General features: G+C 44.3%; 3 protein-coding genes across 9 annotated transcripts; 1 reads left to right on the top strand and 2 right to left on the bottom strand.

Moving 5' to 3' along the window:
• Positions 1-327: 327 nt before the first annotated feature.
• On the bottom strand, positions 328-6,875 carry tk2 (thymidine kinase 2). Its single transcript, XM_063490979.1, has 10 exons — positions 6,553-6,875; positions 6,099-6,136; positions 5,857-5,931; positions 5,687-5,740; positions 5,268-5,357; positions 5,039-5,112; positions 4,130-4,218; positions 3,836-3,915; positions 2,354-2,434; positions 328-1,702 (listed from the first exon to the last, which is right to left on the bottom strand). Exons 1-10 carry the CDS (start codon positions 6,701-6,703, stop codon positions 1,619-1,621), a joined length of 816 nt encoding a protein of 271 aa, XP_063347049.1. The 5' UTR covers positions 6,704-6,875; the 3' UTR covers positions 328-1,618.
• Positions 6,089-16,296, top strand: aprt (adenine phosphoribosyltransferase). 7 transcript variants are annotated; one of them, XM_063490985.1, is made up of 6 exons: positions 6,089-6,178; positions 10,242-10,390; positions 11,754-11,857; positions 12,971-13,104; positions 13,901-13,979; positions 15,594-16,296. In XM_063490985.1, the coding sequence occupies exons 2-6, from the start codon at positions 10,302-10,304 to the stop codon at positions 15,731-15,733; spliced, it is 546 nt and encodes a 181-aa protein (XP_063347055.1). In that variant the 5' UTR covers positions 6,089-6,178; positions 10,242-10,301; the 3' UTR covers positions 15,734-16,296. The 7 variants fall into 7 exon arrangements, 6 of the variants coding, with proteins under 6 accessions (XP_063347055.1, XP_063347056.1, XP_063347054.1 ...); XM_063490986.1 differs by having other exon boundaries at positions 6,163-6,178; positions 10,245-10,390; XM_063490984.1 differs by lacking the exon at positions 6,089-6,178 and adding an exon at positions 9,103-9,407 and having other exon boundaries at positions 10,245-10,390.
• A 154-nt stretch (positions 16,297-16,450) lies between these two features.
• cdt1 (chromatin licensing and DNA replication factor 1) lies at positions 16,451-21,809 on the bottom strand. Its single transcript, XM_063490978.1, has 9 exons — positions 21,137-21,809; positions 20,319-20,617; positions 20,012-20,206; positions 19,677-19,822; positions 19,462-19,562; positions 19,162-19,350; positions 17,840-17,995; positions 17,507-17,708; positions 16,451-17,343 (listed from the first exon to the last, which is right to left on the bottom strand). The coding sequence occupies exons 1-9, from the start codon at positions 21,500-21,502 to the stop codon at positions 17,180-17,182; spliced, it is 1,818 nt and encodes a 605-aa protein (XP_063347048.1). The 5' UTR covers positions 21,503-21,809; the 3' UTR covers positions 16,451-17,179.
• Positions 21,810-22,305: the final 496 nt, after the last annotated feature.

The raw sequence follows: 22,305 nt of genomic DNA, 5'->3' as shown, positions 1-22,305 counted from the left end.
TCTGTACTATGCTCACAAATACTGCTCAGCCACAGTTAAACATGTCTGTTTGAAGAGTGAATCAAAGCTTTTACATTTGAAGACACATTTTTGAAAGTTGTTTTGATGTAAGACAAATGTGCATGAGCTTAAGGCCCATCTGCAGAACTGGTCCAGTATCCTAGAGTTTGGCAGGAAAAACTGCAAATGATGCAAAACAGTGCAGCTAAAAAATGTAAATATTATTAGTAACATTGAAACTTTAATTACAGACTCACGTTGAATGCCATTTCTGTAGGATACGAGACAAAAACCCAACTTTGACTTGTAAGAAATATTTTATTAGTTCATTATATGTGTTGGATGGAAGGGTGATGTCTAAGTAAAGTGGTGCAGTGCAAAAACATGTCTATGCATGCTGCCTCTGTGGTCTGAGGTAACTAATGGCACATCTTCTGTTGGTGGATCTGGATGGAGGACAAACAATAGTTTGGGTCATTTTTTTCCTTTGGTTAAAAGCTGTCACCTTATGTTTATTTATAGCACCAAATCACAGCAATGTTTAAGCTCAAGCTGCTTTATACTTGCAGCCCCAAGACTAGTTTTCTATTTATTATCCAAGTCTGTTGGGCCTCCCACAGCCCAGAAAAATATCACCCTGACTTTAACTGATGTGTAAGCAGTTTGCTAATCCCTCTGCAGTCAACACGTCAGTCTCAATAATTCAGTTCAATCATATTGTTTAATTGATGCTTTTGACTTTTATTACACAGAGTGCCAACTCTTAATGAGCACAATTGCAAAGTGTATAAAAAAAAATCACAAAAACTGCTTTAATCATTTTATTCCTAACACAATGCAGCCAACTCTGGAAATACTCTGTTAGTGCTTGATCCTTCAAGCGCTGTAAACTCGACTGATCAGTCATGTGACCTGGCAGTGAGTCTTTAAGCACGCTCAATCATCCGGGTAAGGAAAGAGAAGGCAGAGAGCCCACAGCATCACTCAGGAAGCTCCAACGTGTCCCTGAGTTCAAGGCTCCAGGACGTCAGGCTGCAGCAGATTTTTCACAGGTTGAGCTTCATGTCATTAAAAGTGCCGGATCACACAGCCTGTTCAAACACTGACTAAATGTTGTTTTCATGGAAATAGGCTCCTTTATTCAGGTGGCAGAGCAGAGGCAGGCAGGTAAAGGACAGAGGAGTGATGATCAGACCAGGACTTATAACTCATGGTCTGAAGTGACACAACGCTGTCACTGAACTTGTTCTGTATGAAGAGTTTTCACTTACACACTTCCTCAGACTCAGGAAAAACACAGCAGATAAGATCCAAGGATCCAAGGACCAGCCTGAGCGCGCAGCACCTTTGAAAGCTGACAGGCTTTGGCTCGAGCACTGGAATGATCCGCTCTCATGGTCAGTTTCTCAATAGTTTCTTGTGAGCACATCGATTACATTTTACTTTAATACTTTGCAATTAAATGTACTGAGATTGGTCTTTATGAATAGGAATGGCTGAACTGGGAGTGCATACAAAAATGTCACATGTGACGAGGTGTAAGATCAGAAACAGCTTAAAAAAGGTGCTGTAACAGCTTCCTGTCAGGTCGGGGTTAGCATGAGTGTGTGTTCGAGCATCAGAGACTTGCTGCTAGGATCTTGGCTCGGTTCTCTTCGTACTGGTGCTGCATCCTCTGCAGGTTGTGGTCAGCAGGAATCACCTGCAAACACACACATCATTCTTAAATATCAGGAAGATCAGTGTTAGCTATGAGGGATTTACTCTACACAGAAAGCAGCATGGAAAACATGGCTCCAAACCAGTGAATGAATATGTCCAGCCTAGAAGTAATAAATGCACGAACAGGAAGTACACCACTACACAGGGCTCTTCTATACAGTGACCATTTTTCCAGCAAAGATCTTCTAAATGAGTGGATAGAGTTGGATAGAAAGAATAGAAAAAAGTGCTCGTATGTGTTGTGTGTGGATGGGTGAATGAGGCATACAGTATGACATGCTTTGAGTAGAAAAACACTTAATAAGAACCAGTCCAATCACACTCACACACCTCGTGCTTCAAAATCAACTTGGGTCATGGAGCTTCTGTGGATCAGATGCTCAATCAGACCTGGACCTGGGAGTTTGGGCCCAGGTTCCTCGTCTTGTTTCTAATCAGTGTGGAGGAGTGCACTGTCCTGTCCTTGTTATGGGGGTGGGCTTAGTTGCAACAATATTTAGGTGGGTGGCATGAGACAAGAACCCAAGGTTTCCCCAAATCATTGTTATCAGTGTAATTCACTGTGTGTGTCTGTGGTTTGAGAGTGAGTGTACTACCTGAGAGCAAAGCTGTGCTCTGTGTGAACACTCACCAACACAGGAGCAGGAACAGGCCAGGAGGTACGCCTTATTAGCCACTCCTCATAAAGCTGGTGAATGGACTCAAGATACTCCTGGAGGATGGACACACGGACACACACACACGCACACACACACACAGGTCTGAAACAGCGACAGCTCACTGCTGATATTTACAGCAGCTTTAAACCATTTCACTGTTTATTGGCCTCCGAAGTTTAACAAGGATTTTATTTAAGAAGGTCTTTTTATCTGGAATGATTCTAATTCTTTGGGATTTTAATATTCATGTTTGCTGCCCCAATAAACCTCTTGTGAAAGACTTCCTGAACCTTACTGATTATTTTAATCTTGTTCAGTCAGTCAGCGCTCCCTCCCATGAGCGTGGACGTACTTTGGATTCAGTCTTATCTTGTGCTCTGTAATTATGTGATATTCAAGTTTGCACTTTTCTGATCACTGTTATAATTCAAATTTCTGTGCTGACCAGTTAAACCTCTTTTACCTGTGCGCGAGCTCTGCATCATCACTCCCGCTACTGCTGGACATTTTTCTGCTGTTTCAGAATATTGGGGCCTTTATTTGGGTATCAGCCAGGCTCTGCTCCCTCTTCTCCAACCTGCTCACAGGCAATGTAAACGTGACAGCATTTCCCCAGTTTTGGCTTCCAGTAAATTTTAGATTTGATTTTAAGCTTTTATTGTTTGTTTTTACGTCTCTAAATGGATCGCCTCCCTCCTACCTCTCTGAACACACTCCTAACAGAACTTTCAGGTCTTGTTGTTCCTAGAAGCAGACTCAAACACAGAGCACACCGGCCTTTACGGTGGCTACATCGTAACTTTGGAACACTCTCCTTTTCAAACTAGGACCTCCCTAACACTGAACCTGAAGACACATCTTTATTCCCTTATTGTGACTCTGTTCTTTGTTTTTGTGACCTGTCTTCTGTTTTTCTGTTGGGTTTTTTTCCCAGTTTGTGCAGCACTTTGGTCAACCTGTGTCGTTTAAAAACATACTTATAAATACACTGACTTGAATTGACAGGACGCCTGCTGTAAACTTGTCATGTATGTTTTGTAGTATCAGTAGTAGTTGTTTGGTAAGGTGTAAATATTGATGCCACCTCGCTGCAGTCCATGTAGTGAAGTCCCAGGTGAACAGAAACTGGAGCTAGGAGGAAGCCGTGTGCTGACGTGTGCTGCTGGTCACATCTTTAGCCTTTTGTTGCATCTCTAGGAACCAGTTTTATCTTTAAAGTACAGCTTCGGCATTTGGACGTGTTTCAAACAAAGTGTTAAATGCCATTTGCCTTGACAAGCCTCAGTTCTTTCACCATGAGTTGGAAATGTTTTCAGCTTCTCTGGAGTGGCTTTATGGTCACTTCAAGTGGTCATTATATTGGCACTACTGTGCAGCTGTCTTAATTCTATAAAACCACTCAGTGTCCCTTTGAATTGACGAACTTCAAATGAAGTGAAGCACAAGCTGCTCACCAGTGGAATGACTTTCTCCTCTTCTCTGCATCGCTGCTTTAACCTTTCATGGCAGGTCTGAGGAGACGTCTGCAGGTAAACTGGAGCCAGGGAAAAAGCCAAAATATGACATGTATCATTATTATTACTACGACTACATGAACTCATTTCATTACATAGGAATGCCAGTTGCATAAACACAAACTCAAAGACAGAGGTCAGTTCTCATCATGTCCATTCAGACATGCACAGGATTCGTACTTTGTTTCTTGATGCTGAGCTGCAGCAGGTTTGTTCTGCTTGTGTTGTACTCACCAATGAGATCAACAGGAATGCAAATGTTAGCTGTAATCCAGTCAAACCACTCGCTGAGAACAGCATAGTCCACCTCTGGCATTTTCCCACTGGAAGAAAAACATGAAATAATACTCTAATTCTACTCTACTTAGTGCTCAAAGCACTTTATAAACATGTCTCATTTACTCACTCATAGGTTCTTTCTATCTAACCTAACGAGCTTGGAAAGAAAACTGACTGGACTTCTTAAAATTTCTTGAAGGTGTTTCAGCTCTCATCCCAGAAGCATCTTCAGTTCTAAGGTCTCACAGTGATTTCACCCAAAACCACTGCTGATAGTGACCCACACCCCATTTCACACGTTGGCACATGATCAATAGTGGGTCAGCAACACCAACTACGGCTTAAATACCCGGGACTCTCCACACATTGGAGGTTCAACCATAGACTGTAGCAGTCAAAGACCAAACCATCAACGTTCTGATTAGTAGGTGACCATCTCTACCTCCCGAACCACCCCAGCTCTCTAAATTCCCATAAATGTCAGAAATGCTCAGTTACAGGTTGGATGATTCATTTGACACAGTTACATATTTTAAATGAAATGTTACATTTTAAGTTCTGTTTAAATAGCTATGGCTGTGAGGCACTTTGGGCAATACTGCAAATCAACATCTGGACTATTTCATGGTAACACTTGGCTACAATGATGCATGAATGAACACGACCTTTATTTATCACTGGCCTTTACATTAAAGACATGAGAATAGATGCTGAGCCTGACTGAAATAACAATCCATCCTCTCTGTCTGTACACAGGTTGCACACTCTCCTACTTCAGCGCTGCAGGGCTGTGTTGTGCGGCAGAATCCATCGCTATAGTTCAGTTGAAACTGTGTGGATGATCCATGGATCAGATTACTGTACCTTCTGAAGAGATTCTCCACAAAGATGTACTTGGCGCTGAAGATAGATCTCTCCATCATCCTAACAGGAGCTGCCTGAAACCAACAAGAAACAGCACGTGTGCCAGCATATCTGTTTGCATAACCAGTGTACAGCCATCAGTGTGCTAGCCCAGGCTATATGGGTGTTAGCATGCAACAAAACAAGCACAGAGTAAAACAGCTGTGGTGCTAGCTAGCAGGACACTTACCACAGCTGACAGGTGTCGATCCAGCATAGTGAGCTGAACGTAGGTCTGTAGCGTGATGCCCCAGCGCTGAGGATCCTGGTACATTAAAGCCTGCGGGGACAGAACCTGCAGGTGAACAGCTAGACTGACATACAGGGAAGTCACACTACCAACCAGCACTCAACACATTCCCAGAGCATTTGATAAGGTTGACCGGACTCCTGAGGAAGGATCCTGATGGAAGCGGGAGTACACAGAGACAATCCATGGTGTTTACACTCACCACATCTCAACCCAAGTCAACACTGTTAAGCACCGGCGCGTTAAGCACCGGCGCGTTAAGCACCGGACTCCAACATCATAAAAGCACAAAATGTTTTGGAAGAATCCTTCCAGCTCATTTCAGCTCTGCACACTGACAGCACGGTCATGTACGTTACCAGAGGGTTGTGCCCTCGGACATCTCTCCACTTAGAGATTGGCTCTGTAAGGACCTGCAAGAAAGAGGCAAGGAGAGAGGAATACATTCGTGAACAAATGGTATACTTGGAGCTCGGTAACACTGGAAATCTTGAACGCACACAGCTACACTGCACAAAGACTGACTGACCTCGATGCTGCTGGTTTTGCTGAAATATTCCAGACATGTTGTCTTCCCACTGGCAATGTTCCCCTCAACACAGATCTGAACACAGCAACGTACAGGCAGACTGTCAGACACTGCTGTGAGTCTCTGAATCTTCAAAAACTATGGACGATCAGTCCCACGTGAGAATCTGCTGTCCACATTAACATTCACATCATTCCCAGCATGCACCGAGGGACAAACTCAGATTAAACATGGAGGCTCACCACTGCTTTCCTGTCCTCTCCATCCCGCAACAGCTTCCCTTAGAAGGGAGACAACACAGTGAGACTCGACTTCGCTTCCTGTAAGTGTTATTGATTGATTGATTGATTTGAAGGGGGCTCAATACTGTGGGAAATGTAAATAAAACCTCAAGAAAGATTTACATCTACTGTCTAATAAGAGCTCGTTGTCAACTGTTTGTTTCCCCACATGTTCTTATGACGCTATTCTGAGTCACTCCCTTTTCATCAGCTACTGCTGCCACAGCACACAACACGTTAACTGACTCTGCAGATACTCTGTAGGCTACAATTAACCTGAGTTCAGACTGAGATCAGATCGCTGCTGTCGATCTGTAAGCACCGGGGTAGACATGTGAACCCGGCTGGTTAAACGCTGCTTTAAATGCTCGAGTTCAGCCCGGGTCTGATGTGTCCTGACGGCGGCAGCACCGACCTGCAGCCCCGGGCCGTGTCCCGCTGCGGGCTCTGGACGGGACCAGCCTGAATCCCCCGGTACACGCTTTCCTCCACCCGCTCCATCCAGCCCACAAACATGCCGGCGCCACGGCACGGCGAGCGGACACGAGTGTGACACACGCCGACATCAGTGTGCCATGTCAACAACCTGTACACGCTCCTCTGTACGCGCCACACAGGAAGAAGAAACTCCGCATTTCTTCTTCGAATTATAAGAAGCCGCATCACTGTCGAACAGCGCCACCTACTGTACTCTCCCCGTGTCCACATGAACGTGGGCGTTTATCAATATGCGTACTTGTGCGTACTTGCGTTCTCGTGTACTCGTGATACGTCATCAGTCGGAGACCAAGTACTGTTCCAATTCGAAGTACGCATCACGCCGAGAACGCGAAAAAGTCCCGGATGTGTTCTCGATCCGCCCGTTTCATCGAGCATGCATCGGTGTAGACTTGGGACAGGTATATATCCCAGAATGCATTTCGTCCAAAACTCAACAGCGGACTCCCGGCACATCGTTTTCAACCCCCCCCCCCCCGCTCGCGGACGTCTCACTACTCAGGTTAAAGAAACTCCAGCAGTGGCGGTCCTAGCCTCTGGCGCCCCCCCCCCCACACACACACACGTGAAGAGAGAGAGAGTATGCATAGTATGCAAACGGCTACTAAACAGACATCATAATTCGTCATACAATGAGAACAGGACAAATCAGCAATTGACACTGACTAATTAACATTATATTATTGTATATATTGTTTGGAGTTTAGTCTGCTACTGTTACTATTTTACCATTTCTTCTTGGAGGAACTGTAACCCACATAATTTCCTTAGGGATTAAGAAAGTATTCTGATTCTTAATGTTTTAGGATACATGACCTGCCATTATCCAATGACACATCTGCTTACCTGTATCTTTTGCTCGTTTCTCCTTGTAGGAGCCATAATTAAATGTATTGAATTTTAATGATCACTGGGTTTTCATTTGTTTGGTTGCTATGGTGATGTGTAACGGGAGTCACGTGGGTGGTAGCGGCGACATTAAGAGGGCGTTGTCAGTCTGTCTTTCACTGGTTTGATTTTGACAGAGAGGAGGGCTGGTAGTTTTTGTTGACCGCAGCACAACGAGTTTCCCCTTGTTGCATTAGAGCCTGTGATGTTTTAAGAGTTTGAATCGCGAGCCGATCACGTTTATTAAAGTACTTTTCAAGCACTTAACTCCATAATAAACAAGCAAGCAATTCCACCTCTGGCATTATTGCGTAAAGTTGACAGCGCGTCAGGCAGGCTCAACGACTGTGGAAGTCGCTACACTCCTCTTCTTTTCTCTTTTTTTTTAAACTTTAAAAACGGGTTGTGTATGAGACTTTAAATCAACAAAATATAAAATATACATTTTAAATTGTTATTGATCCCTTTACCCCAAGTCCTAAAGTGTATATTTATTTGTGAAACTCTTAAATATTTATTGTTTATTTACTTGCACTGCTGTAACTGGAGCCTCGTCGTCTCGTCTCTCTATATACTGGACTGTATGTAGCGGAGATGACAATAAAGTTTACTTTGACTTCAGCAGCGAGCAGGCGCACCGAGGGCTCTCACGCTCACTTTTCCCGTATAGAATTTTGAAAAAACATCGGTGCAAATTATAAGTCTGTATCATAATGTCTGGTGTTTTCGTGTTGTTGGTTTGTTTTTATTTAGTTTTATTTTGCGAGTTGGTTATTAGATGCTGCTCCAGCCAGCCAGAGAATCCCCCGCCGCCCCGCCCTCTCCTCCCTGTGCCGCAAGCAGCAGGCGCACCTCGCAAACTGAGGGCGCCGTTACTCCCAGCTAATGGGCGATAGAAAACCGATCGGTGCCTATGCCATTCCCAATATGCGCTGGCATGATGTCGGGGCAGCATGAGTACAAGCATGTTTTGGGGTTTTTTTTGCCGATGCCCGTGATGCCGCCCCCCACCACGATGCCGCCCCGGGCAACCGCCCGTGTCGCCCGTATCTAAAACCGCTACTGAACTCCAGCAGCTGTCTATAGTATTGAGTGTCCACTAGAATAGAAATAAAAGCGTTCCAACATCTCACCTGCTTGTTTTTATTAAGGTATGTACACGTATGTACATGTACACTATTTTTATTAATAGAGGTTTCACTACTGAGGTTAACAATGATATATAAGTCACTTAGATCACTTCTAAATGTTAATGTTTGGTTTATTTCAGTGTTTTATTTGTTCCTGAGTAAACCGGTTTGGCTGTGATTAAAGTTAAGCTTCATAACATGTTACTCACAGTCAGTGTTGGGGAGTAACGGAATACATGTACCGCCGTTACGTATTTAGAATACAAAATATGAGTAACTGTATTCCGTTACAGTTACCGTTTAAAAAGGTGGTATTCAGAATACAGTTACTTTGTTGAAATAAATGGAATACACGGCGGTACTTTCCTGTTTCATATTGTCGCGGGTCAGGACTGTTTGGGTTTGTTTGACAGCTACGCTCTGTTGTTCCAGGCGGCAGCGTTACGGTTGCCATGGTTACAGGGTGACGCTCTCTCTCTGTATGTTTCCTGGGTGAGAGAGCGCCTTTTTGTTGTTGTTGTTGTGCTAAGCTAATAGGCAGAATGCTACAGGCATGGCCCTAAAGAATGTAGCCTCATGGGCAGTGTAGTCCGTGCTGCAGCGAGAATGGACTACCATACACGTTATGTGTCTGTGAGCGAGGGAGGGAGAGAAAGGAAAAGTCCGAGCTGTCACGGAGCAAAAACGGGAGCTGGAAGCATGTAAATATAATAATAACCACTGCAGCCAAGAAGAGTGCCTGACGAGCCCAGCTGTAAGTAAGCTATTAAGACTCGACTGTACACTGTGTTCGTGTTTTCCCCCGGAAACAATTAGTTCCGTTGGAGCAGCCATTCAACGCCTCTCTCTGTCTCTCGCAACAAACTTGACCCAGACAACAAAGTAAAGCTAGTTTTCAGCTACGAGCCCGACACGGAACCCGACGTATTAGCCAGAGGTCCCTTTACTACGGTTCGGAGCCGCGGACCTTCAGTAACAGTAATAAATCACAGCAATAGTACATTCACGTAGTTGTAAACAACATGATAATATATTAAGTAATCCAAAGTATTCAGAATACGTTACCCTCATTGAGTAACGTAACGGAATACGTTACAGAATACATTTTGGGGCATGTATTCGGTATTCTGTAATGGAATACATTTTAAAAGTAACCTTCCCAACACTGCTCACAGTTAAATTAAGAGGGGACGGCAGTAAAAACTCCGGACCTGTGACGTCATCACGTACGCTGGTGTTCCAATTGTACATATCGCGAGTCCGTGCTCGCGTACTTGGGCATTGATAAACGGCCCGTGTGTGTGTTCAGGTTCCATCACTGACACAATGTTAAAAAGGCCGAAGAAGAAGAGGCTGAGGCGTAGTTTTTCTCCAGAGCAGACCCGCGTTATTACACATGAAGCTGACCTGCACACTGTGTGTAGCCAGAAACAAAACGTCAAAGTGAGGAGCTATGGAGGGTAACTGTGCTGGCAGTTTATTTATTGTCCGATAAAACATAGCTGTTAATGCTATGTTTTTATTATTTAGTGTTAAAACAGAGCTTCAAGCTTTCATCTTATGGAAGTTTAACGTGCCTTCTGTCCAGAAGAGGGCGACAAAGGAGTGTTTGCACACCGTAGAGCAGAAAGAAGAAGTAGCGTTCAGTATGGCCGCAGGTTGGGAGGCAAAGCTGCAGCTGGTCCAGAGATCCGTCCGCGCTTTCCCAGACTTTCCCAAGAAAGGGATCCTGTTCAGGTAAGACACCGCGTTCTTGTTTGAAAGGCCCCCGCAAACTTTAGGTCTCTTCGCTGATCTTACGCGAATAGAAACTGGTCTCTGAGAGCTGTAATCATGGCTACAGGTGCAAGGACACGTGTCAGACCCCTGCTACCAGGAAGCACACTTTGCCCCCACAGTGAGCACTTTGGAACAGCCGGACCAGCTCAGTCTGATTTTGACGAAAGTAAAGCCTCCCGAAAGCTCATTTATGAGCTACAGTTGTTTCCACAGCCTGAACTTGAACTTCAGACAGTAAACGGCCTCAGTGACACCCGCTGAGCATGAAGTCAATATCAGTGTGTATTTCAAAATAAAATCCCTATGAAATCTTGCTGTCAGGATGCCGCAATGGCTCAAAGCACTGAAAGCCTTCACTATAGTCAGAGAAATACTCAGAGGTTAACTTCAGAGGCCTTTAAACATGACAATGAGCTGTTTAATAAGGAATACATCATGCAAATGAATATGAAAAAACGTTTAACCTTCAGGCTGTTAGTAGTATTTGACGGTGGGAATATTTTCTTGCAACACTTTGATGACTGTGCATGAAAATTGCCACTCAGATCTGAATGTTGCAGACACAGAAATGATGATGCAGGCTTAAGACGTCCATGTAGTTTATCTATTATAGTAATATAATCAGGTGTTATCCTTCCAGCAGTGAAAATGCATACAGTGTTTTCTAATAGTACTCCCTAGAGGTAGCATGTAAAATGTAAAAAGTAGTCCACCCAACACAGAGCCCAAGGACACTACAACATCCAGCTACAGGGTGGTTCAGTTCAAATAACATGCAGTATTTGTTCAGTTGGTACTGTTGCATTATAACTATACCACCTACAAGTCAAGGCTGGGTTTTGTCACTCCAATGTCAAATATAGATCAGAAATCAACACTTTGCATCTCTAGGAAATGAAACCTCTCTGTGGAAATATATTTTATAATTTTGATGTGTATCCAAAAGGACTGGTTACTATTTAAGCCTGACTCTTTACCTGGAGGTCCAATCCCCCCAATAAGTAGACAAACCACTATTCCTGCTGAGCCACAGCTACTCCCAGTATCAGCTGATCATAGGAATTTGCTGATATATCGCTATTGGGATTTATAACAGCCGATAAATGGAGACACAGGAGAAAAACCCTTCAGCATGGTTTCAGGGTGTTCCTCCTGTCTCGTGCTCATGTTGCACTATTTGTCTATCAGAAGGCGGCTTCCCTCAGAAAAAAATCAGCAGTTATATCTGACTTTTAAGCCACCAAACAATAGTGTGAGTCTTAAAAGTCCTGTATCTGCCAGGCTGTAAATGCTACTAAATGATTGTGTCTGAATCTTGCAGAGATATTTGTCCCATCCTCAAGGATGCAGCTGCCCTTAAAGCAGTAATTGACCTGTTTGAAGAACATGTGAGGAACAATCACCAGCACGTTGATCTGATTGTAGGTAAGAAAAACAAAAGCTCTGAAACGGCTATGCTTCACCTTTTAAAGGTATCTTTAACACACCTTAAATATCCTCTCAGCCAGCTGTATCTCATGCTTGGTGTTTGGAAAGTCCACCTTAGTTTGTGCAGCTGTGTGAGATATTGTGTTTTAACTCCTGTGAGTATAGTGGTAAACCATGTACACTCCATCAGATACTTCTGTTCAATATGTTTTCCATCACTTGTTCTTAGTGTACGCTGTCTTACAACATCAAACATGAGACTGCCCTCGTCCCAGCTCCTCAACAGCCTCCAACAGCTGATCAAAGTGAAAGAGTTGATACTGGCCGGCCTTTAACTGCTTGCTTCCTTATTTTATTTTATATGTTCTTAAGCCAGTCAGTTCCGTGTAACAGTCTACAGCACACTGTGAATAAATGAAAGTCTCTCTTTTTATCTGGTTAAGTTACCATGGTAACTCATGCTGAAGTTGGTTGGGAGCAGGTTGTGTTCAGTTTAGGTTTAAAATTGCCTGGAAAGACAATATTTACATTGATTCTGTTCTTTATTGTGCAACATAGATTTTCTCCTGTGGGAATATTTAACATGTGTAAGTTAAGCAGTGCTGTAATTAAACCACGTAATCATCACAAACTGTTGCGTTGTCACAGGATTATCCGTGTGATGTAGAAAATGTTATGTTTGATTCTTAAGCTGCTGCTGAGTCTCTTTTAGTCTGTTCGAATTGCAGCTGCTAGAATACAAGAATATCTGTATTCATTTGACTCTGATCTGTTACAAACTAAACTCCTTTATCAGGTTGTGTGACCGTGAGCTTTAATGTTTCCATGGATCCAGTTTAAATGTGCAGCCGTCACTTTAATAGCAAACAGCAACACTGAGCACGCTCAGCCACACAATCATTCACTGGAATTCACAGAGGATTAAAATAATCTTATCTGCAACAGTGTTGCATTTTACTGTTGTGTTTTTCTCTATAGAATTCTAATCATTTAATCACAATCATCATCTGATAACGCCTCTGATTTGGTTTGGGCAGGTTTGATGTTATTGTATCCTTTTAATGTAAATGTTGCTCTTCCCACCTCATTATTGCTGTTTGTGTGTGGCAGGTTTAGATGCTCGTGGTTTCCTGTTTGGGCCTCTGCTCGCCCAGAGGCTAGGTATTGGTTTCGTCCTGGTCAGAAAGAAAGGCAAACTGCCCGGAGCCACTGTTTCTGTCTCTTATGATTTGGAGTATGGCAAGGTAAAGAACACAAGGACACACTCTGAAAGGATTGTTTGTTTGTTTGCAGGGCGGGCAGGATAAAACCGTTAGAGATGAGGTACTAAGGACAATCCTCATAAAAGTGGAGGAAATATGTGTTTTTGGACATTTCAGAGCTCGACTTTTTCATCCCCGCTCCTCTTTTCCATGGAGCAGTTGAACGCATCCCTTCCACAAGCCGTATACAGAGACACTTATGGAAATGTAGACACTATGATCCTATTCTGCAGACAAGGCAGAAATATCTTAGACACACCTTCAGCCTTACTGGCCTGCTGTAAGCTCTACGTCCTATAGGAAGGATCCAGCACCACAAAGTCAGGATGGGAGGGTTTGTTTGTTGGTTAGCTGTTTGTTACATAACAAACAAACAGTATACTAAGACAAAGTCAGATGCAAACAATGTCAGCTTGCTTTCACCTGTTGAAGTGAAAAATAAAATCCAGTTGAAGTGCATCCTTTATATCCTATAGTGCTAATCACAAACGTGATTAATCACAAATGTGTGCACTGCAGCTTGCTGTCATATTAGTGTTGTGCACCCCTCAGTTTTTGTTTCAGTGACGTGTCTGCACAGCAGCTCAGAGATTCACGTATTGTGCAGAGAGAGACAGAAAACCCACTGCTAGATATCATGATGCAGAAATGAGTCAAAGTTTACAGTGTGTCTCCTTTTACTGTTACTTGAGATATAATAAGTTTCAGTCTATGCTGCGTCGTTGAGCTTGACCACACTCAGATCTAATTAAAAATAGTATTTCCTCTGTTCCTCCAGGCTGAAGCAGAGATCCAGGAGGATGCTGTGGCTCCAGGACAAAAGGTTCTGCTTATCGATGACCTCCTGGCTACTGGAGGTGAGAAACCAGTTTAGATGTGATTCAGTCTGACTGAGACATGAATACAAGTTATGTTGCTGAATATTTGCCCTTACTGGCATGTCTGCTTTTACTTCAACATTAGATAATCCGTCTAACATTATGGATGGCTATCACGGTACCAGTCATGTCATAATCTGCCTCTCTGTTTACATGCATCCTGCTTCAGTCACTTGTAAAATGTTTGATATGCAGTGTGTGATTTGTGAAATCCTTTCATCCCTGTCACCACCACGAAGATAATGAATGAATCAGAAAACTATATAAGCCTGTTACAGTATTCATTAGTGCTGCCAGTGTAATATTTAGAGATTAAACACAAAAAAATAACAGAATTGACAATTAAATTAATGCACAATGTTCTCAGTCTCATCAATATTAACCAGAACTGAACCTCCTCATACTTTTTTAATAACAACACATCAGGCCAGTTAGCTAAATGTAAATATTTAACATCATACTTAATGTGAAGTCCAATCTCAAAATCCTATTTATCACATATATATCCGAAGTAGATTTCTAAACATTAGACTTGGAGAACTGAACTGTCTTCTTTATTAATGACACTTGTTTGCCCACAGGGGGGGGGGATTCAGAGTTCATAGATACAAAGGCAGCAAAACAGTACGCTGAATTTCTCAGAAACAACCTTCATGACAGACGGCAGCTCTGATGCGTAGCAGTCGTTTCTTATCGTTTATGAAAGAAGCTGCACAGCTCGCTCGCGGCTGACACACAGCATTAATATTACTAGAATCTTTTTTTGTCTCATGTTGTGAATCTGGTTTCATTCTTTTAATTAATGGTAGCTTTCCTGTCTTGAAATGGCAGTGATGAAAAGTTGGACTAGAATAGGATCATCCTGTCTGGGCAGTGATGCACCACTAATCGTCTTCACTTTTCATACTTTATTTTTAGTCTGTGATGATTTTCCTTCACTCTTCTCCCATTCCTGGTGAACTCTGCTCCTCCCGTTTTGGCCCATAGAGTCGTGCACATCCAGCGAGGGGCAGTTACATTTTGGAGGATTGTCTGTAAAACCCCTCTCTGAGACGGTGAGCGGGACCATAAGTTAGGCTAAAGTCAACCCAGGCTTTCCAAGCTCAGCTTAAAGCGAATGTTGTTGTGCACGAGACACCTGTAAGTTTTCTTCTTTCAGCTGCAGCACCAGGGCTGTGTAATTCAAACACAGGCTTACTCTGCATGAAAGTTTCATATATCGATCCAGAAATACTAACAGTTGCTGTTTTGGGTCATATTGATACATTAAAATGTTTTTTTATTGATACATATCCCAGAATGACAGACTATACAACTTGTTTTTAAAAAATGTGCGAGGTAATGAGGTCTGAGAGCTCTCCCTGGAATGGTGACGCTGTTTTCTGGAAGACTGAAAGAAAAGTTACCTGACAAGCCCAAATCCTGCTTTGCACTGCAGGTCTTGGGTCCCCCTACTTCAATAAAAACTCCATGTAGGCAGAAACAAAGCAGACTGGGCTGTTAGGAGTATCGGTGGGATGTATGACTTTCTTTGGACTGATTTCTCTTAGGAAGTCTGCCTTTCAGACATTGACATGTATGTGTGTATTGCAGGGACGCTGTATGCTGCCTCCGAGCTGATGAGGAAACAGCAGGCTGAGGTTCTGGGCTGCATGGTGGTCATCGAACTCAAAGAGCTAAACGGCATCGACAAACTCAAACCACACAGAGTCTTCTCCCTGCTTCAGTACTGAGGACACTCGACCCAGATCGTACCATTTACTAACATTTTGGACATCCAAGAAAACAAGAAATCTCTTGAGTTAATTTTACAGTAATTTTGTTTACAGGGTGTAGCTGTGCCCCGTTATTTTAATGGGATGTTACTGGAAGTGCAGCATATTCATTGCGCCCAGTGTCTGAACAGCATCCAAGTTTACTTTCCCTCGGCTCATTAGTAGCTCTGTGTTTGGGGCCCTGTTCCAGAAGGCAGGGTGAGTTTAACCCTGAGAGCAGGGAAGTCTGGGTTAATAATGTTCAGTCGTGATGACTCTGCCACAGGAAGGCAGCTGCTAGTCACAAAACATGAACATTTATGCCCACACTGGGGGAACAATTGTGTGTCAGTGTTGGAGATGATGTAAATAACAGGGAGTGCAGATGAGACTGAAATGACTAAGAATTCAAAATATTGTTTAAAACTTAAGATGCTGTACATGAACACACAGCAGCCTCGTCAACTGTAATGACTGAAAATAGAAACGTTCCACTGGAAATGACCAAAACCAGCTTTACTGGGTGTAAATATGCAATAAAGTATACAACACATCTGTGTCAGTCTAACTTTATATCTCCCACTGCTGTCAAATCATGCAACGTCTAAAAACAAACACACTGGTAATCATCATCATGGTCTATGCTGAAACATTTTCTTAAACCTGTGAGACAGACAAGCTTAATATTGGTTTAGAATGCATCAAGTGTGCAGCTTAGATTGTCTTTGTGTGCAAGAGTCTTCCAGGCCCTGACATCAGCTGCAGACACAGCTGTGCTTTGCTTGAGAGGGTGAGTTTAATGTAGAGCCTGTGCACACAGTGAAAATGTAAAACAATGCACACCAGCTGTCATGAATACGGTCTGCTTACACATCAAACTCTTCCACAACAATCTGAACACGACCTGAAACTTGGGTTTGGTCACAACAGCAAAGTCTATCATTACCTTTACACTGAGTTACATCAGCCAGCAGCTGTTTGAATGAACCTGTTTTATGTATCAATAATGAGAATATCACAAACACCCACAGGACCACTGTAGCTGCTGCTAAGCTGTTTGTGTCAAGATCCCCTCATAATGAATCCACCATTTCTGACAGTTCTAACACAAAGACAAAGCTGAGTGCAGCACTTCACTGTGTTTCTTGAACATTATCATCAAACAGTGACTCTGAATCTAAAATACAAAATGAGTTTACTGCATAGGAAAGTGATCCCTAATAACAAAGTCAGTACATGCATGTTCCACTTTGGAGTGTGGAGGGAAGGGGAAAAAAAACAAAAAAAACTGGATCAAAGTTTCGAACAACTCAGGACAAAGCATGTCAGGAGAACACCTTCAACTCCTGGAGCTGTGCCTCCATCAATGTATTATCCAAACAAGACGAACGCGCCAAAACCTGTGGACAACCACCAGGCCTCAGATCAGAGTCTCTCTTCCTCTCGGAGTCTGCTGTTCACTGTGTCCGTCACCGTGCTGAGCTCCATGTTCTTATTCAACTTCAGGTACAAGTCCTTCCTCACTGTGTGAAGAGTCAGCCACTCACCAGCCACTTCTGCCAGCAGATGGATGTGTTTCTCCATTTCACCTGTTGATTACAAAGGATCAGCTGGTCGGCTTCTACCTAGTGAATACGGCACTACCTGGTTCTGAGTTTTCTGCTACATTTCTAACAGTTACAAACACACAAACCCCGTGTGGAGGGGGCTCCTCAGTACAAGCACCACATTGTTCTTGTTTCATGAACCAACCTGTGCTCAGAGCAGATCTGTAGCTTGCCACCATCCGGTTACACGCCACTTCCATCGTTAAAGCCGGTTTCTTCTCTGCAACAAACACACTGCGGAGAATCCGTGCCAGCTCCCCAAGTCGTGACATCATTAACAGGCGCTCCTCTTGGTTGCTGTTACGAGTCATGGCTGCCTGGAGCTTCTGTGCCTCCTTTGCCCGAATCTGAGGAGAAAGTAAAGTAAACTATAAAGATGCGTTTTTAGCAGCTGTTAGAGACAAAAATCACATCTTAAAGAAGATCCAACAGTGTTGTGGTCGACCCCCCTGAAGAACTGTGTGCCCGGTCTACCTACCCGGTCCAACAGAGACTGGGACACCCCTTTCAGGGCATTTGGGACCGCAGGGACAGCTGATGTTTGGGGGACTGTGGGGTTCTCCTGGGATGTTGGCTCTTTGTGAGCAGCTTTGTCTTCTGTCTTCAGAGCCAGCCCAATCAGAGCCTTCTCCATCTGAACGAAGACACACACACACACACACACACACACACACACACACACACACACACACACACACACACACACACACACACACACACACACACACACACACACACACACACACACACCTTTACAGTAATTATACTAAGTAATATAAAGTTCAGTTAAAGAGCATCATGGGAATCCCCCAGCAGCCTACGTCTATTGCAGCATAACTAAGGGAGGATTCAGGGTCACCTGGTTCCAGCCCTAACTATATGCTTTAGCAAAAAGGAAAGTTTGAAGCCTAATCTTGAAAGTAGAGATAGTGTCTGTCTCCTGAATCCAAACTGGAAGCTGGTTCCACAGAAGAGGGGCCTGAAAACTGAAGGCTCTGCCTCCCATTCTACTTTTAAATACTCTAGGAACAACAAGTAAGCCTGCAGTGTGAGAGCGAAGTGCTCTAATAGGGTGATATGGTACTACAAGGTCATTAAGATAAGATGGGGCACAAATATACAAGAATTTGATTTTTAGATTTCCAAATATCCAACTATGCTCTCTCTTTCTAGTCCCCGTCACCCAAAGAAAGCAGTCCTACATGTTTGATGAAGCACACATGCTGGTCAAAATGACTCAGGCTCTTAACAGTAATAAGTTATTGTGACTACACCCACTGTTACTAAGTAGTGCTCACCAGTTTCCTGAAACTGAACATACAGCTGAGAAAAATCCTGAATTAGGAGCTGCATCGTTCCAAAGGGCATCGATAGTGGTAAACTCTAAAGTCAGTCAGCATATGTTCACGCAGACGGCTTTGATTAAACTCATTCCTTCTGTCCCTCAGCATCACACGCTCATGAGCAGTAGGAGCTGATGCAAGTATACAAGTAACAACACAAAACACACAACGCTGGTCTGGTAACAGACTCAGGAGGGGCTATGTGATTAACTGAGGAGAGGGGAAACTGATACAGAGTGTGGGTATGACACAGCTGTTTAATCATAATTGAGGTCAAGTGTTGAACTGATCAGCCCTTCACTGAAGTTATTACTGCCCATGTGACCTTCAATCTTTTGAGACGACGCCACAAATGTTTGTGTGTAAACGACACCTAACAGATATTAATCGTGGACTACAGTAAGCTCATCATTTAGGCAGAAGCGTGAGGGTGAGAGCGGCGACACTGCTGCAGCACCTTAGGTGTGATGAGTGAACGGGCCTTGTCGAGCACCTCCTGAGCTGTGGCCAGTTTCTCAGGGCGAGGAGTCTGAGGCAATGCGCTCATATGGACAGCCGGCACGGAGTCCACATTAAAGCGAGGATGCCAGCGGTTCAGTTTGTCTTCTGGAACCAACACTGGGGGATCCAACAAGGACAGGAAAACCTGCAGGAAAAAAAAGGCGATTTAGGCAAAAGTTTGAGATGACAACAAAACAAAAGTAACTGCTGTGTGACTTATTAAAAAAATGAGTGAACCCAAACTAGAGCAGCTGACCTTGTGGTGCTGTTTGACAATGGAAACCAGGTTGTTATGGAACATGCGTCTTCTCTCCAGGAGACGAGAGGCTGACAGCACAGGTCGAGCCTCGCTATTTTCTGAGGAGAACAACCCCAAACACCCAAATCAAAACCATGTACTGAAGGACAGTTTACAAATATGGTATTTGGAGAAAAGTGGTTGGCTGAGCTGAAGGTGATGCGCGCTCTAACCGGAGACGATGATGGGGTCCACGGTCAGCTGGTAGCTTCCCTTCTTAATGCTGCTGTTGAAAGCCTGGATGTGTTTCTCCTGCCGGAACGCGTACGCCTCAGGAAACACAGTCTTTATCTGACCCACATGGCTCTCTTCAAACCGCCTCAAAGAGGAAAGAAGTCCGTTATTATCTTTAGCAGCATGCCACACAGGTCCAACAAGCCTTAGCTTAAAAACACATTAAGCTGCTGGAACGTTTCTAGCACAAATAACAGGACTGTTGACATATTTCACATTCCCACACATTTTCAACTTTTGTCTCATGAACTCTTCTGACTAACTGAACACTTACTTGTGCATCATGTCCTGAACTCCCCGTTTGATCTTGGTGAAGGTTGCGGTCTCACAGCGGTTGTACAACATGGCGACCACAGTGTCCATACTTCTGAACATTTCAGCCAACACCTTGTAATGGTAGGGGAGTGAGAGGCCTGGGGGGGCATCTTGAGCAAGAGTGTGGTACCGCTGATACGCTGGCTGCTCGGTGCTGGACACACAAGGGGGACGACATTCACTTTAATGTGGACTAAACAAAAGCTCATCTTTGGGGAAATGCAGCTTACGCTCACTTTGCTCTGTGCACATGTGCAAGTGCTCACCTGTCCTGAGCACGGGTCTCAGTCAGCTCATGCTCCTCCACTGCTTTTGCTTCCTTCCTCTTCTGAGCTTTAGCTGTAAGCTCTTTGGCCCGAGCTACAGTGAGCTTCAGGGTCTTAGCTTCAGCCAAGGCCGAAATGATGGTTTCAGGAACAGCAGAGGAGCTACTGTCAGGCACTAAAGATGGAGAGGAGGAGGGTGTAGCTGAAGCTGAGGACGCAGTGGCAGGGATCTCATCTACATGCTTCTTAATCCTCAGAAGGCGTGACTTGAGAGCAGCGATGTCCTCTTTACCCAGGACCTGCCAGAAAGGGAAAAAGGTGCTCTCAGCTGCGACCAAAACACACCAGGTCAGAGGTCATGTGTGCAGCCCTGCCCCCCAGCCCACCCCCACATGCAGATTAGCCATCATGAGTGTTTCTCTCTCACACACAGTAACCTTTGTTAAAGAGAGGTGTGTTTCAGATATGATCAGGCTGCTCTCATTGTTTCAGTCTGAACAACGATCGGCTTATTCAAACTGCTGAGACTGTGAACCCTCTCAGGAATGATATTAAATCACTTAAGATATAAACAACATCCCTGCCACAAGTTAGAATCAGTCTCTGGAAAAATGGCATAGAAACATCTCATTTATTCAGCTAAGAAACCTCATGACATTCAGAATGCCGATTTAAAGCCCGATCAGTCCAGAGGAGCAAATATCCAGAGACTACAAAGACCTCTGAGCATGACGAAGAGTACACAAAGCCTGCAACTACGGAGTGAAGGCAGGACAACAAAGCCTGTGGGTCTGTGTGTACATGCACACGCCTGTTACCTGTGCCGTGTCTGCGGGCAGCTCCAGTTTCTTCCTGGCAGACCGCCTCGTCGGCCTCTCTGCTCCTGTAGCGGCTGCCGGTGCTCCGAGATCCGCCTGCCGCCTCTTCTTGGCGGTGCTGTGCTCGGCGGCTGCGGCGGACACGGTCGCTCCGAGGTCAGCCGAGCCCCGCTTGGGGGTGCGGGGGCTGGAGGGGGGTTGCTCCGCGCCGTGGTTCAGCCCTGCAGCCTCGTCGATTACGCGGAGAAACTCTTCATGAACTGTCGACGAACACGAGAACGCGCTGCGTGGCTCTGCTGGCTTCGTTGGGCCTCCGGTGGCTTTCTTCGTCCGGGAGTAGAAGTCGGTAACCCGAGCCTGAGACATGCCGCTGGCCTCACAACCGAACACGAAAACAAAACGAGGACGAGCAGAGCCCAGCACACAGACGCCGTCTGCAAACGTTCTCCGGAAGTACGCACACTGCACAGGAAGAAGAAACGAATTTTCGCGCGAAATGAACAAAGCCACGCCTCTCCCGGTCCTCTTGGTCGGATGGTAAACCAGGACTGGAGCAGACCGTGGGCGGGCGTGTTCTTCTTCTGTGTAAAAGTTTTCCACACGCTAAACACGGGCTTGGAGCTGTGCTGTGGATCAACATGTCCAGTTTCTGTTTGTGAAAGTGGCTCTGTAACTTTACCTGTCTAATCACCATGGTTACAGCAGGTGATCACTTTCAAATCACGCCACCTTCCCGATGGTTTACTGCGTGTTTCAGTGACAGCTCCTCCTCTGCGGACACACGCAAATAACACCAGTTCACCCAACCCTGTGGGTTCACACATAGCAAGAATCTGTCTAACAAACCACAGTAAAGGTAATAAGAATATTCGTGCTAAATATTATCCAGTTAATCATTATATGACAAAGTTCAAAAGGGACATAAATGTGAACTGTGGATTTTGTGGAAGCTATCCTGAGACTGTGCAGCACCTCTTCTGGGTCACATCCTAGAACATTTTGGAAAGGCTTCAGTAGATTCATTACTGGAGAGCTCTACAAGAACTTTACTTTGAAATGGGAAAATGTTGTATTTGTTTCTTTCAAAGGCAAAAAAGGAAGAAGTATACTTTATAATAAATTTGTTAGTTATCTTAGCTAAATTTTATTTCCAGAAATGCAAATACAGT

Source organism: Pelmatolapia mariae, linkage group LG13 (assembly GCF_036321145.2).
Source record: "Pelmatolapia mariae isolate MD_Pm_ZW linkage group LG13, Pm_UMD_F_2, whole genome shotgun sequence".
Classification (NCBI taxonomy): domain Eukaryota; kingdom Metazoa; phylum Chordata; class Actinopteri; order Cichliformes; family Cichlidae; genus Pelmatolapia; species Pelmatolapia mariae.
The sequence above is the reverse complement of the archived record's forward strand: the minus strand, read 5'-3'. Positions and strand labels throughout refer to the sequence as shown.